Consider the following 16,370-nt stretch of genomic DNA (forward strand, 5'->3'; position numbering starts at 1 on the left):
TGCCATTTCCTTGATTTCCTTCTCAGCTTTCTTTATGCTTGTAGAATAAGGCCCCAAACCCTACAAAAATCATTTTAATAATTTAATAAAAGATACGATCTTAATAAAATGAACAGAAACTAACTATTGTATTTTTTTTTAAATGAATAAAGGGGATTCTCCAAAAGGTGAACCTATAGAGAAAAGGCACCAAACTATAATTGGAATGGGAAAAAAATTAGTCAACTCTGGCATAACACAAATATATATAGAAATGAGATCACACACTTATTACATGAATAGCTTTCATGCACATGTCTATCCAAACGAATGACATTTTATCGCAAGAACTGTATAACCCTATCACCTGATTACGCCATATGTTCGTGTAAATAACCCTTCAAGATGTAAGATAATTTAGTTTAGGTAATGGAGTATTCATAGAATCAAAGATAGCCCCAACATATAAGGGACATAGGCTAGCTTTTACGAATATATGTGTATCATACACCACTGCCAGCTCTTTTCTACTTATACCAAGAGTACATCCTCTAATGGAAAACGAAGTCCTAAAATGTATGCATTCATACATGACCCGTAATCACAAATTAAGACGGAGACAGTCAAAATGTTCCTCCTAGTTCTAACAAGCATCATTTCACCCAAGGCAACTTAGTTAACTGCCACCGGTTGCGACTGGTACCTCTATTATTTCTGAGAAGTTAAATTCATTGAAAAGAGGTGCATGGGCAGTCATCCTGGATAACCAAAAATTTATACAAGGGGATTCGAAAAAATTCTAGGATGTTGCAGTTGGGATTTAAAACATATGATCTAAAGCAATTTTTGAACCCCCTTAAATGTTATACTTGAAATTTTCTTCATGTCAAGGGGATGCAACGGCTCACAGATAACCAAAAAAAATCATTTTTACCCCATTTGCACAGTGTAATTTCTAGACAAAGGGGGTTCGGTACCCCTTGACCCTACTTAGATCCGCCACAGTTCACCCCCAGCTTCCTGTCAAAACGAAACTTATTTGCACTCAACAAAAGACCGCTAACACAGATCACAGATACATAAACTTTCCACTTTCCTTCCTGTCCCAGCTCCCAGAAACAAGCAGAATAAGTGCCACATTAGCTACAATTGATGGAACGAAGGAAGTAATACAATGGCTCAGAACTGTTATAAAGCTGAAAACATCAAACAAGGACCAAAAAATCGCTTTCTAGCTACAGATATTCTGCTGATGCTCAATAGCTTTTCAGAGGTGAAGGGGTCCAAGCCCTTCAGAAGCTTCATATACAAGCCCAATCCTAAATTCAGAAACATGATTGTATTAATATATCTCCAAGTTCTCTAGAGGTTCCAAATCAGTAACAACAGACTGACAATAATTATGACTAAAAAAAGATAGTACATTTCAAGATACATAAAAATAGGCTTTATATATAGAGGAAGAATAGTCCGTACATAAGTCTTGAGAAGAGCAATATCATCTTCATCAAGAGGCGGAGGGTTCTTCTCGTCCTTGATCTCATCCTCGATATCTGCTGCGGGTGCCATCTTCTGGTTCAGAAGCAAAAGTTTCTTTGTTTTCTTGAGAAACAAGCAGAGAATAAAAGAGGTATCAGAAAATTGCGAATAAGAATAGTCCTTTATATAAAACGGGGCGGTTTACTTTGACGACCCATTACGGCCTATAAGACCCGAGTCATGTTTTAAGCCCAGTCCGACAATTAAAGGTTTCAACTAAAAACTACTACTAATTGAAAAGAAAAGAAAAAAATTGTTACGGTAATTTGTTATATGTTATAAAAACTGTAAAGTAAATAAATCAATGACAAGTATAGAGAGTGTGTGATATATTATTCAACTTCAAACTAATGTATATAATGATCTGAAATCTCTTCTATTTATAGAAGAAAAGAAGTTGTGTAAGCTGCTACCGCAAGCTATTGTGTAAGCTGCTTGTAAGTTGCTCCTACTGCAAGTTGTTGCGTAAGCTTCTCGTAAGTTGTTATTGTACCAGCTATAGATAGTCTTCTACAAGAGTAATATTTAATCACAACGGAGTGTCGATATTTCCAATAGAGTACTAAACATATTCACGGTAGAGTCCAATATGGTAATGCTTCTTAAGGAAGTTTATTTATAATAAAGTACTAAATGAACATCCACAATATAATATATTTATAACAGTTAAGGGCATTAAATGGTTTTGTGTTGATAACTTATCGTACATATACGCATTTGATAAGTGATGCACTTTTATTCAATTCTTCTGAAGTAGTAGTTATTTAATAGCACTTAGAATTGGTTAAATGGCCTCCCACAAAGAGTAATAGAAGTTTATGACTACAAGCTTATGAATCTCCATATGTGATTTTTTTAAAAATTAAGATGAAAAGAAGGGTAACTTTGCAAAAATCAAATTTTACTTTGCATCACCTATCGTTGTTTGCTCTTCTTCAGCGTTGTTACTTGCTGGCAACTTTGAGCAGATTTTTCAAAGTATTATTACACTGATCTTTGATTTCTTGAGTTCGATGGTTGTGTAACTGCTTGATTGCCGTAATTCTTTTCGCCAACATATCTTTTGGTGTTTGCAGTAATTAGGTGCACCTTGCAACAATTGGGTCAAGCAAAATTCCTTCCAAATTTGACTGTATATAATTTAACATTGATTCATGGCTGCTTTATTGGGTGAGAGCATTTGATTAGTTGATTTTTTTTTTGTTTCGATGGATAAAAACAAGAACATGAGGGTTTGATTTTCTGAAATTTGATACGGTGGATCTCCTAAATGTTTTTTTATTTTTATTTTATAAAATGGGAGATATAATAAAATCACAGATCACCTATGTATTATGCGGAGATCGCTCATAATAGCTCATGTATTATTCATGATCGCTTAAATTTATTCATTATAAAATAAGAGATTTTAACATTTTCTAGTATATTTTCATTTTAATTACAAGTGCATGACATAGTGGAGAGTAAATTTTTGTGGGCAGAAGTTGAACCAAGGTCCACCTTCGAGTTGATGTATAAGGTGGGTATAGAAAAAATCTTGTTAGGTAACGCATCCCCTATGTATAAGGTGGGTATAGAAAAAATCTTGTTAGGTAACGCATCCCCTTTAAATAGACGTAATTGTTAATTAGGGATGAAATAATGTATGAAGAGTTGATGCATGAAATTTGCAAACATAGCCGCTTGTTTTAACCATTATCAATATTTGAACGGTCCATTTTATCTTAAGCTGAATATACGCACTTACGATTTTCCTCAGTATGTAAAACAGAAAATCGTAAAGAGCCAAAAAAGAAAAACGAACTAGAGAAAAGGGAAAGTTTATGTTCTACCAGAACAGAAAGTGAAGTCAGAAAATACTCAACTATTGAGATGTGTATTTGCAAGCCTACAAGCTAAAACTAGTGGCAAGAGACAAAACAGGTACACAGAACAAGACAAGTCTCTCTGCTAAGCAAATATAATACAATAGAATACAGACCAAAAGAATCGGCCCAATAGGCCATCTGTGCCAAAGAATCGAGAAAAGAAGTATGGAACAAACATTAGAACAACAGATATCACTCTGACACCATCGCAATCTTTGATTTGTCTATAATTAGAGCAATTGCTTCAGACATACTAACTTGTTTAGCAAAGTCTCTTGCTCCTACCAGCTTCAGTAGCAGAATGTGCTTGCGGAGTACTAAAAGAAATATGATCAATCATTATCTGTTTCACTCATCATCGACGATGAAATTTGGCAGTTCACCCTGACATAGATACTCATCACAAAGCGATGCAGATCCCCAATCCTTCCGAAGCCGCAAAATATCATCGGTAAAAGTAGACCCTGATGATCCAATGAACACACTAGACATAGCACAAATTGTCTTGTCCAGCATAGCATCCACCTTAATGAAGGAAATAAACAGACAACAACTGAGTATGCAAGACCAAGAGAAAAAAAAAACACAAAATTCAAAAAGAGAATGCATGAAAAACTGAAGGAGAAAGCAACACAGACTTCACGAAAGAGTTATGCTCATGCACTGCCTGTGCCATGTGAGTGATAATAACATGAGCTAGATGCATACATTAGACTGCCCTGCTTCTTCAACCCATAAGCTATCGAGAGAATGATTGTGCATACATTACACGACCCTTGCTTTTCTATCAGTAAGTTCTCTAAGATCCTACATACTGCTCGATGGTGAAAACTGTACAATCTAAAATGTGAAACATGAGACAGTATGGATATATGATTTTCTATAGAACATGAGAATTCCGGTAGGATCCACAGATTTGAGAAGATCGTATTTTTTACCTATAATCCCGAGTTGGAGGTACCATCGAGCCTTTTTTCACACATTTGGTCCAGTAAAAAAGATTTCAGGTAAGGGCAAAAATACGCATCTGAGTCAAAAAATAACTTTACCTGTTTATCTAATGCTTCATGAGAGACCGACAAAAAGCATCCTAGTTTCCTATTTTGTCATCCTTAAATTCTGTTCATCTTCAAAAAAGAGGGGAAAAGAACTTTCTTTTAACAATGAACAATGCCTTTTCTTGCATTTTAACACACTCGCTCTAAATGGAATAGAATTTCAAAATCCGACCTAAGCCGATGCAGAATTAAAGGACATCTATAACCAACCAAGAACCAAATAGTAACTGCTTACCACAAAAAGACTTTTACAACACACGTTATCCATCTGAAAAGTGGCTCAAACTTTCTCCGCTTTGCATAACCTCCTTCCCCTCCTGACTCAAACACCCCCACCACCCTCCCAATCCTCAAACACTATGAACACCTATAAATGCATAACAAGGCCACCTCTTCCTTTCCTTATAAGCTACAATAGCCACAACCCAGTAACACAATTCTAACAGCCATCACTCTGGCTACCAACCAGGCTACTTTACTACCCTTCAATCACATATTAGATCTCGCAGTCTAGAGGACCTATAGGACGTAAATACAAACTAAAAATGTTTCTTATGCCTTATGTTTCGATTGTCCTTGCCGAAATTCAATCCAAGAATTTCCTAATTTCATAAGACACAGAATTTCATAACGATATTATGTAATACAACCCATTTTCCAGTACTGAGCCATGTGCACATTAACAAATGGATTTGTCAAGGAGTCTACATAACTAGATCACATTAGGTCTATTCCAAAAAATTTAATTTGGATACACATGACTTTGTTGCACTTATTTTCAGTTGATTCTTATTAGCTAAGACTAAATTGCAGCTGGAATCAACTCAATGTTAGAGTAGTTAATCTTGAATACAGTGCAAGTGTAATGGGGTGATGATCAAAATTATCCAAGATAAAACTAGACCAGAACTACTATACCAGTCTACCTTTCCCCAAATAGAATTGAAATTCAAATTTTACTTCCACTACAGACCAAGATACAAAGAATTCAAGATTTGCTATTCCATAGACCATGATTAGAAACCAGAGGCTGGGTCCAGGATGATAGTGCCTACCAGTTCCAGTACCGAAGTGACCAATATGGTAGTGATAGACAAACTACCAGGTCTTAATATTCTACACATGAATATGGGCAAATGCATCTCTAAGGTTTAAACTTCAACTCACCTGAGAATCTCCCTCAAGACCATGTCTGTACAATAAAGCATCCCATTTTTCAGCTGAGTTTCGAGCAGGCCTTTTAACAAGGGGTACAGTCTTCCCATTGAATACAACAAGTGACTGAAGTAAACCAGTTTCACTATCTGCAGCATCTGTGGAAAGATATATTACTGGAGAACTGGCCCTCTCAATCACACGATTGATACAATCTGCAGCTTGAGGAACGGGATAGAAGCAACTTGGCTTCTTGGCATTGCTAAGAAGAAGAAAAACACACAAATTAGATACAGCAGATGCCAGATGCAAAAGAAAAATATATTAAACATTAGATGCAGCATCAAACAAAAACATACCAGAACTTCAGAAAACCATGTCTGCGGAAATGTAGAGCGACAAAATTATCTCCCAAGAATGTTTGGACGAAACGCTGGGCTGTAAGCATAATAAGACGACTTGGCTCAATGAGAGTCTTGCATTTGTGGGAAATGGGACCACCAGGCTGCATCACCCAGTCCTTCTCCACATCAGCAAAGAACACATCCCCAATTGCAATAACATCATCATCCGTAGAAAACTTTGCCTCTATATCTTGGACAGTCCTTTTCTTTGGCTTCTTAACATCTTCACTCCAAGCAACTTCGAGCTTATTCATAGAAACTCCTAACGACTTTAACTTCTTAACACGTTCATCGTCCAAAAAACAAGGTTGTGGCTGAGAGAAATAACAAATGAACTTATCTATGTGCACGTGGCTCTTTCGCCTCTCTGCAACTTCCTCGTAGGTTACAACTACTTCTCTCCCCAAGCATTTATTTATATGATCAACATCTAACACTCGATTAAATTCATAGTCAACCTTTGAGCTCGGAATAACCAAAATGCGGTTGAGCAGAGCCGCGAAGAACATATGCTTTTCCAAACAAATCAAATGGTTTGACATTTGACCGGACACACAAATTGCAAACAAGTACTTATCGGATCTCGGTTTCCACTCAACATTTTTCCTCTGTGACAAGTTGTGATCCACCTTCCTACACCTGCCTAAACCACTGAGGCTAGGATCTGTAGAATTATCCGGTGTAATTAACAAGTTACCTAATTGATGAGAGGACAAAAGCGCTTGTTGAATTTGTTTATTTAGTGAAATCTGACTCAGCAAGTCGGATTTGAAATCTTCAACAGCAGAAGACTTTGAAATAGAACTATCATTAACTAATGTGTGGTTCCACAGCTTAAAAAGCCCTAATTGCTGTTGTCTAAGCAAATAAAGAGCCCGCAATTCGGACTCGCGCATGGAATTGATGGAACCATCATACTTGATGTTAGTAACGGTTGTTTGGAAGAGGTTTTTGATATCGGTAGTGAAATAAAGAATGAGTACTAAGACTGGGAGAATAATTGCTAAGAAATACCTCTTACTGAAGGTAAAATTAAAGCGACGATTAAAGGCAAATCGGTCCTTAACATCGTCGATTTGGAATGTGGAGCGAAGTGGAGATTTGGGATGGTCATTTACACGTTCGTTTTGCTGGATCAAGTTCTCTCGATCATCTTCTTCGTCAGAGGATTCTCTGTCCCTCATCATGTTGTTACGGATTTCGAATGCGCATTTGGTAATTTTGATGACTAGTGTGGATTATTTCTTATACTCTACGCTGTCACTGTAAACAGAGGGGAGTGCGTGTTTTTGTTAACAGTGAGCTAAGAACACTGATAAGATCTGTTTGGTGCGTGGTACCGTAAAGTTAACAACTGCTACATGTGATTTGTAAAGCATTTCTAGGAGGGAAGGGTGTGGCCGAAGGAAGTACTACCAAATTAATCATAGTAATAGTAAATCATCGTTTGTCGGTAGAAGAAAATGACCCGCCATCAATCTGCCTGGCCCCTCAAAAGTCTTGGGATGCGCATAGCTACATGGTTGGTATAATGGTTAAGTCCAGTTCTTTTTTCATAACCAGATTCAATTGTTGGGCCTGGGCTATTTGAAGGGTCACACTCCAAAAGATAACATGGTCGGACCAACTAGTGAAAAAGGCCACAGTCACTAAGTCCCGTTTGGCCATAGATAAAACTTTTATCAAAACATGTTTGTTTATAGATTTTATTTATATTTTGGCAAGTTTTCAAATCTCAAAACTAGCTATAGACCTATTTTTGGCCTAAAATATTACTATTGAATTTTTTAACAATTTTAAAAATTAACCTAAATTTTTGTATTTTATAAATAAAAAAATCCCATCTATGATGACCCAACTAACCACCGACTAATTACTATCATTTTCTTTTGCACTGATCGATCTTGTAATATTATTGTAATTTGACGAATTATAGTGGTTAGCAATTGTATTATTAGCAGTTGATATTAAAATATGAGGTTATGATTTTATGATAGTGCATTATGTAGTTCATTATAAAAACGATAATTTTGTGTCAAACTTATCTATGCTCAGGACTATGGTTTGTGATAATGATAATGAATGGGATCGATGAAGGTTCTGCATATAAAGGATTAGCAAGTTTGTTTGTATGGTATTGTTGTGTATTTTTGATAATTTTTAGAACTTATGGGTATAAGTCATATTTCATATTTTTTCAAAAAAAAAATGAAATATGTTTTGAAAAATTACGTCCAAACAGTTTTTCATCTTCAAACCAAACTTTACCCCAATCAGATTTTTTAAAAACAAATTTGGAAATCTTTAGTCAAACGCTATATATATATATATATATATATATATATATATATATATATATATATATATCTTTTCAAAAAAAAGGAAATATATTTTAAAAAATTATGTCCAAACATATTTTCATCTTCAAACCAAACTTTACCCAAAATTAGATTTTTTTAAAAACAAATAGCGTTTTGCCATAGATTCCCAAATTTATTTTAAAAAAATCTGATTTGGGATAAAGTTTGGTTTGAAGATAAAAATATGTTTGGTCATAATTTTTCAAAATATATTTCATTTTTTCTTGTATACATGTGCATTATATGTATATATATATAATATATATTATATTTTATATATTTTTAACTAGCGAATACAATTAGCTTGGATCAACGCCAACTTTATATTGTGCTGTGAAAGAAAAAAGATGGTAGTTAGCATACGCGTATCCAAGTTTATGGATATAGGTTCCCGTGAACCCATACTCATCTCCCTTAACCATGTATAACAATATTATATTTCTTCAAAATTACTTAAATATATGTGCATGAATTCATATTCAAAGACTCTTATGGTGTAATTATTATTAGGTGCACTTCTACTAGTAAAATTGGCAGTTCAAATCCCACTTTGAACGATCTTGTTTTCGGCACGAAGTATAAATATATATGTAAAAATTACTAAACTTTCAAAAAGAATATAATTTTTAACCTATAATTTTAAAAGTATAATAAATTTATAATAAAAGACTAAAATTAAACTCATCAAATATAAATTCTAGATCCAAGAAATTTCATCCATCCTCTTTGCATCGTGGATCTTCCTTTTAAGTAGCGGAATAAATAAGGTCTAATTGGGACCAGTGCTACAACTAAACTTGTGACTTCTTCAAATGTTCCACCGTGTGAGAATCAGCTAGAGACATCTGGACAGACAGCTCGAGAAAGAGCGAGACGTCAGAAGAAGACGCCACGTGGCTGCATAACCATAATGCCAGTGTCCAGAACACCCTCCCTGTTCTTACTTTCTCTTACTAAAAAGAACATAGCTACAGATCATATGCAAACCCCATAAAAGTGATTTGAGATCGCCGTTGATTTCACAGGTTGAGCTACTCTGAAGAATAATAAGTTGGGTTAATAGAAGAAATGAACGGAGTGATGAAAGTACCACACACGTGGCGGACTACTGGAATCGTTTTCCGTCATAATACACTGCGGCTCGTCGGTAAAGCAGCGAACCGCTCCGCCGTCCACGGCACCAAGCTTCCTATCCCTGACGTTGTCGACGTAAGTGCCCGCATTTTTCTTCTAATCTCAATTGCTGCAAATGAAATTTTAAGGCCTAAAATGCAAGCTTAATTAGAGAAGCATGTAGTAATTCAGAATGTTATTTTGCAGAAGGAACAAGTTGAGGCGGAGATCAATCCAGCCAGGGAAGAGAAAGAAAAGAAGAGACGAGAATTGGAGAATGCTATCGACTCTCAACTCAAGAACTGGAATGTTATTTCCAACTCGAGCAACCCATAAAGCCTTAACCCCCAAAATCCAGATGCTAGCAGCTGTTACATGTCCATCACTTTGTACTCGCTGCATTCGGATGTAATAGTCAAAACATCTATCTATATCTATTTGTCGGTCATGTTATCTAAGTTGCTCATGTTTTGCTTTAAGATTTATAGAAACGAATCAAATGTCACCAAAATTGGAATAAAAATTAAAATTACAATGCGGCCAGTTCTATGCTGAAACTTTACAGAAATGGTCATGGAAAAGATATTTATATTACAAGAGAATATGTATCTAAGCATGAAACTAGAGAACGAAAAGCCTATTGCAACTATCAAGCAGCGCGAAGCTTCTACTGCGATTTGCAGCGAAAAGTGTTCGTCAAAAATTTGTTGTAACCATAAATTATTACTCTATATTGCACCCATGAGATGCAATCCAAGTGTGTAAATCAGATACTCCATATTTTCCTTCTTCTAATCTAAGATCCTTCACCTACTTCAACCAGCTTCCCACGTACCCATTTCTTGGTGGTGGTTGTCGGGGGCAGACTTGGCGCCTCCTCAATCTTTGACTCAGATATCAATCCGTTTGGAAGTGGTTTCTTTTCATCTCCTGGGCTTTCATTAGCTTCATCTCCGTCAAGTTTCTGAGTGGAGGTGGAGGGCTGTGTGATATTGGCTCCTTTTTCGGGAGAAATCACACTGGAAATCAATTGATAGACTTCGTCCCTGTCACCCAGTGAGTCATATTCACCCGAGCTTGACAAGAGAGCACTGCTTTTACCATTCAGTAAACCTTGCAAGGCATGTTGTCCATTTTCTAAATCATTGATACCACTTTCCAGAGGCATCACAGCATGCCAACCATTTATTCTTTCACCAGCATCATCTAGAGCTCCAATCTCAGCTGCAGTGTGGCTTATCAGCTCAGTTGAAGGTGGTGAAAGATTTCCATCTGTAAAAGCCACCTCTTTCTCTATAGATTCAATGGACTGGATTGCTTCAGAAATGAGCTTCCGTGTTTCAATGAGCGATGCATGAGCAACAGGGCTCTTCTGGGCAGCTATTTCCAGGGCCTCTGCAGCCTTCTCAGCCTCAGCTATCAATTCTCTGCAACGTTGTCAACACACCAAGAACTTATAAGTACTACCGAGCAGATTGATACCAAAGATAGCAGTGGGTAGAGATCATTGTTCTAATAATTTAGACCTCCGTTTTGACGTGTTGACATTTAACTTATGGTTTCCTCCACTATTACATTTCACCTCCGACCAAAAAAGTAATGTCTGACAAGTGACATCTTCGCTCTTACAGTATACTAACTATCCATCTAGCAGATGTAACAACATTTAAATCATTCACTTTGTTATAAAGTTGTTTGCACTAACCACATTTCCTCGTTAATTTGGTTAACGACATTGAAAAAAGTTGGAAGAGGCGGCAATTTCCATTTTAGCATTCCCTGATCAGAAACAAATTTGACATGTTTGTTCATTATTTTTTATGAATACAAGGGTCACCAGTCAAAAAATATTTATTCGAACACCTTTCGTGGACTTCAACTGAGAGTGATAAAAAGCATCTTTGCCATTTCTCTCCCTTCACAACCCCCCAACCCCGCGAATAAATTGTTCATTTTACCACAAGTCTAGCAAAAGTTTTTATCGTTAATCTCTCATTTAACCTACATGAGTATACATTACAATCATATCCAACAGTTGCACTTTTCTCTCAGTAAGCTATTTTCATTTTCAGGGCCAGAGGGGAGATAGGAGCTGGGACGAAGGAAATTATTCTTCCCTCACGTCCTGTACTGAATACAGAGACCAAAGCATAATGACATTACTCGTAAGAAATAAACAGGACAAGAAACTCAAACTTCCTAAAGGGAAACAGGAGTATCATTTGCAGATCTAATTAAAGTAGATGGAACATTGTACTAAATAAAGATTCCTGTCAACATATGGACCAACTCCTATTAATCATGTACTAATAACTCTAGTCAATGAATTTTTGGGGTCAGATTAGTCTTATGCATTAAAATAGACACTTCTTCATTCAGACAGGATATACATTCACAATTTAGCAAGCAATTCTATCAGGTTTGCTAAGGTTCATGAAAACAAGGTGACGAACAGACCTCATATGGAACCAGGCAGAGTAAAGAAGCAAATAAGACTAAAGGAGTCAAATTGATAAGTCATTTAAGAGCAAAGATTTTATAACTTACTTTGCTCTCGAAATGGCTTCAATCTTCTTCTGGTCAATAGCTGCTCTCTGTGCCCTTATATTCTTTAACATTTCTAACTTGGAACTAGCCAAAGGATCCTTATACATTGGTGTGTGTTTTCTCCTCAATCGAACACGTTGAACTTGGCTCTTGGTCTCCAGCTTTACTAAATTATCCACTTCATCAGCTTTCTTTTTCGGAGGGCTTCTTTTTCTGGTCTGTCCATCACTAACAGGCCTTCGACTTGGTTTTCTTTCAACCCCATCAGCTATGCCATGATATTTATTCAGAGCAGAACGGACCCGAGTACGGTATTCCTAGTTGGAAGAAGGTAGATTTGGTTAAAATTCGGGTATGGAAAAATGTGAGGAAGTTCAAATTGACAGCCATGAAACTATACTATGACCTAAGTTAAAATAACAAAAAAAAAAAGGGGGGGGGGGGGGGGTTTGAGGAAGACAGATATGATTATAGCACGTCAATTTCAAGCTGAAGCAGTACTTTTATAAGTAAACTCGGATCATGGACTTTCATACTTGGCATATATGACAAAAATGTCAGCAGATCTATAGAAGATTGAGTTATTCCCAAACACAAAGAAGTCTAGTCCAACAAAAATAAGCACTTACGGGATCAGCCCATTTGGCTGCAATGGCCTCTGAAATCTTCCTCCTCTGTTCGGCAGATTTGGGAGCTCTCTTGTTACCCTTCTGCCTGGGCATATTTTTTCTTTCTTCAACACTCTTTATCCACTCCTGCTCAAGCTGTTCGTTCAATATCTCGTAAGAGTCCCACTGCAACTCTTCCTCACCTTGAAGGCCTCTCCTAGAAGCTTCTGCAATTAAATTTTGCCACTCATAGTGGCAAGTTTCCTGGAGCATCAACTTCCCACGGCGCCTCTCCCACCCCATCCTTACAGCAACACCAATTTTGATCCTTGTTTCCTCACTGCAATTAAGAAAAAATGATCTGCTTTAGTAGTTTGAACTTTGAAACACCAAATCTTCATTTACGTTAAGGTTCTAGGTAAAGTGGTAATTTTATTAACTAGGGATAAGATTTTTTTTTTCTTTTTCACAAGGATATGAATTAGTATGAAGTTACTAGGTTCAACTGAATTCCTAAGCAAGAATTAAGTAATAAAGAAATTAAAACTTGCACATTCCATGCATATCAACAAAAGGCAATGCCTCTCAACATCTCTGTTTCACACTCATTAGGCACAGTGACTTTACTGAAGCTTGAGGTTCATATATTGAAGCACAAGTTACATGAAACAGGAAGCACCGGTTTGTCCAATACTGTCTATTATTTTTTTTTCCATCATTGCTATGCTATTTCAGTATTAGAATAGACAAACTCCATATACTTGTACTGAATTTTGTCGTGGGCTGGTCATTTTTCGCCCACAGCTTGATTATTGGACTCCACAATGCTATCAAAAGAGGGAAAACAAAAATTTCGAAAATACTTTGCAAAACACACCTTTGAGCGTGCCCCAGATTAACTAACTTCATTTTGACCTGTGAAATCAGAGCTTATTAGTGATATTGACAAACAAAAACACTTAAGTCTGGAGTTAAATGGATAATGTAGCTGACTAAAAATTGGTTATCTCAGATTTCACTACATCGTTAGCACAATCTGAAAAGAAATGAACAATATCTTATGATGTTCACTAAATCAAACAATGGTTATTTCAGATGCCAAAATGAAGGGAAAGAAAAAGTTACACCCTGCCTAGGCAAAAATGTTGTAGCAAGATCATCAACATAGCTAGTGAAGATCAGACTACCTGTTGTGCATGAGTAGAAAGTTACAGAACATTTTGAATGCGAATTGAGCTCTTCAAGTATAAAATGGTTAGTTCACAACCGAATTCAAACTTGACAAATTCGCAAAGAGAAAAAAATACAATAAGGATATTCAAAACACTCATACAAAAACACACAAAGGAACACAAAGATTATCCGACATAGATTTGGAATGGCGCATATCAGTCCCACATTGCTGGAAGCTCCTATGCTGCTCCTCGTTGTGGACTTTGCAAATCACTTTTACATGTCCCTATACAGATAAGCCACCTAAAGGTATATATATAGCTTTGCTGGGCAGGACTAAGCCATGCATATTCAGATGAACACATATGCTCAGATGACACAATATCCGAGACTCTTTAAGTTATTTTCCCAGAAATGCATAATGAAGTTTACTGAGATTAGTAACATCCAGAGAAAGTCACTAAATACTGAGAGTATGAAAAATAGAAAATGCGATTATCACAAACGTCTCCAAGATACCCGGGCAGCATGTGCCTACAATGTAATCAGGATTCAGGAGTATTGATTCTCTAGTCCCACACCGTGCACTCTTAAACAGGTTTGAGCCTAACATAATGACCACAAAACACATCTGTCAGCTGAAGTAAGATCGAACTTTTTCCCTAGTCGTAAACGTTAATCTGTACATCCTGCTCACATCCAACTTAGTTTTAGTTCCAACTTCTGTTCTATAATCTTTTCTTTGGTTCCCCACATTTAGCATTACACCTTCACCAAACGACCATAAGACGGTATAACTTCACATGCCGATAAATGTTAAACAAATTTATAAAAGTCATTGTGCTATATCTTCTACTGTTTCTGGAGCTATTTAAGGGTCTCCTCTTCTTAATCAGATCCTCATCTGTTGTTCCTTTATTCATAAAATTATGCTTACATGACATCACCTTAGGATCCTGCATTGCAAGTCTGGTACGCTCTCGAATCAGTTGTAAAGTTTCTGCAAATGGTTCAAACATGCTTGAAAATATTAAAACCTTATCCACAACAAACAGCTCAAAAGAACTACTGGGGCATGCTTATAAGTACCTGGACTGTGTTTCCTGCCTTTATTCCAAGGTATGTTCCCTTTATTAGCTTTAGATATCCTCATCCTCCTCAATTTCTCTCTGTCATTCAACTCCATATCACCCTCACTTGGTTGCTCGGCAACAGCAGAATTCGAGCTTCCTGAATATTTGCCCATCCTCACACCACCAAAATTGTTTTGTTCCTCATTGCTGTGTGTGTTTTTGGTGGGTCCTTTTTCGAGGGTGGCTACTGCCCTTATCATCAATCCACCCCGAAATAGCTTAATTTTTGAATTTGGAGCTTTTTGTGGTATGCAGAAAGAATTCCACAACCTATACTCCTTGTTGTGTACAAACCTAGTACTAAAGAAGGTTCTAGAACTAACTGAACAGACATTGTTCTGAAAACAAGGCTGTGCTGTAGCAATATCTGCACAATAAAGAATTAAGAAAATATAGTTAATTCAGTACATATATCTCAAATAGGCGACAGGTTATGAGATTGACCCTTTGAACAGAAAACAGAGAATGAAAACTAAAGGCGTTAACCTAATAAAGGCATGGGGAGCTCATCCAGTCTAAGTCCAAGTCGCACAAATTAAGAAGAGAAACCCAATGCAATACAATTTTCAGATTCCATACACCGACTAGTTGTTAACATGCCAGGGATTGAACTGAAATACTCTTTTTATATATTTTGGGGTTAGTTCTTGGAGTGAAGAAGATAATGCTGGGAAAAAACACAAAGGCGGTTGCAGGAAGGCAAAGGGACTGTTGATTAGGGGAAGTGAGGAACGAAGCGGGAGGTTTGGGTTTTGGTCACACAGCGATAGCCACACAACTTTCAGTTTGTCCGAAAAGGGTCACAAGCGCTGGATAATATAGCTATGATATTTTCGAGGATTTTAAATTTGACACATAAATTCCGAGTGAAGTTGAAATATCTGTCAACAATTTCATCTTCTTCCTACTTTTCTCAATGAGAAGTAAATTACCCTTATTATTGTATCTAATTTGTTATTACTATTATAAATATATTATATTATGGATGTTCATTTAGTACTATGTTGTAAATAAGCTTTCTGAAAAAGATTATCTATATGAGACTCTGCCGTAAATATATTTATCTAATAAGTGTCCTGAATAAGTTTATCCTTTCAGCACCCCGTTATGAATAAACATCACACCCGATAGAAGATTATCTATATCTATTACAATGAACTTATCCTTTCGGTACCTGATAGAAGATTATCTATGATATTTTCGAGGATTTTAAATTTGACACATAAATTCGGAGTGAAGTTGAAATATTTGTCAACAATCTCATATTCTTCCTACTTTTCTCAATGAGAAGTAAATTACCCTCGTTATTGTATCTAATTTGTTACTCCTATTATAAATATATTATATTATGGATGTTCATTTAGTACTATGTTATAAATAAGGTTCCTGAAAAAGATTATCTATATGAGACTCTACCGTAAATATGTTTATCT

At 36.3% G+C, this 16,370-nt stretch overlaps 2 protein-coding genes and 2 long non-coding RNA genes across 4 annotated transcripts; 1 reads left to right on the top strand and 3 right to left on the bottom strand.

Moving 5' to 3' along the window:
• Positions 1-1,607, bottom strand: LOC138904108 (uncharacterized). The gene is made up of 2 exons (XR_011413343.1): positions 1,456-1,607; positions 1-60 (listed from the first exon to the last, which is right to left on the bottom strand). It is a non-coding gene; the product is annotated as an uncharacterized lncRNA (long non-coding RNA).
• Positions 1,608-3,362: 1,755 nt separating this feature from the next.
• On the bottom strand, positions 3,363-7,355 carry LOC104107031 (O-fucosyltransferase 36). Its single transcript, XM_009615714.4, has 3 exons — positions 5,959-7,355; positions 5,612-5,861; positions 3,363-3,911 (listed from the first exon to the last, which is right to left on the bottom strand). Exons 1-3 carry the CDS (start codon positions 7,188-7,190, stop codon positions 3,735-3,737), a joined length of 1,659 nt encoding a protein of 552 aa, XP_009614009.1. The 5' UTR covers positions 7,191-7,355; the 3' UTR covers positions 3,363-3,734.
• A 1,769-nt stretch (positions 7,356-9,124) lies between these two features.
• LOC138904109 (uncharacterized) lies at positions 9,125-9,927 on the top strand. The gene is made up of 2 exons (XR_011413344.1): positions 9,125-9,572; positions 9,684-9,927. It is a non-coding gene; the product is annotated as an uncharacterized lncRNA (long non-coding RNA).
• Positions 9,928-9,976: 49 nt separating this feature from the next.
• On the bottom strand, positions 9,977-15,738 carry LOC104107030 (uncharacterized). Its single transcript, XM_009615711.4, has 7 exons — positions 15,424-15,738; positions 14,894-15,304; positions 14,752-14,804; positions 13,509-13,546; positions 12,653-12,971; positions 12,024-12,340; positions 9,977-10,903 (listed from the first exon to the last, which is right to left on the bottom strand). The coding sequence occupies exons 1-7, from the start codon at positions 15,434-15,436 to the stop codon at positions 10,273-10,275; spliced, it is 1,782 nt and encodes a 593-aa protein (XP_009614006.1). The 5' UTR covers positions 15,437-15,738; the 3' UTR covers positions 9,977-10,272.
• Between the last annotated feature and the right edge of the window lie 632 nt (positions 15,739-16,370).

This window comes from Nicotiana tomentosiformis, unplaced genomic scaffold (assembly GCF_000390325.3).
Source record: "Nicotiana tomentosiformis unplaced genomic scaffold, ASM39032v3 Un00403, whole genome shotgun sequence".
In the NCBI taxonomy this organism is placed as follows: Eukaryota; Viridiplantae; Streptophyta; class Magnoliopsida; order Solanales; family Solanaceae; genus Nicotiana; species Nicotiana tomentosiformis.

Coding starts and splice junctions, on each gene's coding strand:
- LOC104107030 (XM_009615711.4), bottom strand. Junction 12,972..13,508: donor AATCTGGGGCACGCTCAAAG/GTGTGTTTTGCA, acceptor TCTTAATTGCAG/TGAGGAAACAAGGATCAAAA. Junction 10,904..12,023: donor GAAGCCATTTCGAGAGCAAA/GTAAGTTATAAA, acceptor ACAACGTTGCAG/AGAATTGATAGCTGAGGCTG.
- LOC104107031 (XM_009615714.4), bottom strand. CDS start 7,190: ATGATGAGGGACAGAGAATCCTCTGACGAAGAAGATGATCGAGAGAAC. Junction 5,862..5,958: donor CATGGTTTTCTGAAGTTCTG/GTATGTTTTTGT, acceptor TCTTCTTCTTAG/CAATGCCAAGAAGCCAAGTT. Junction 3,912..5,611: donor GTCTTGAGGGAGATTCTCAG/GTGAGTTGAAGT, acceptor TCCTTCATTAAG/GTGGATGCTATGCTGGACAA.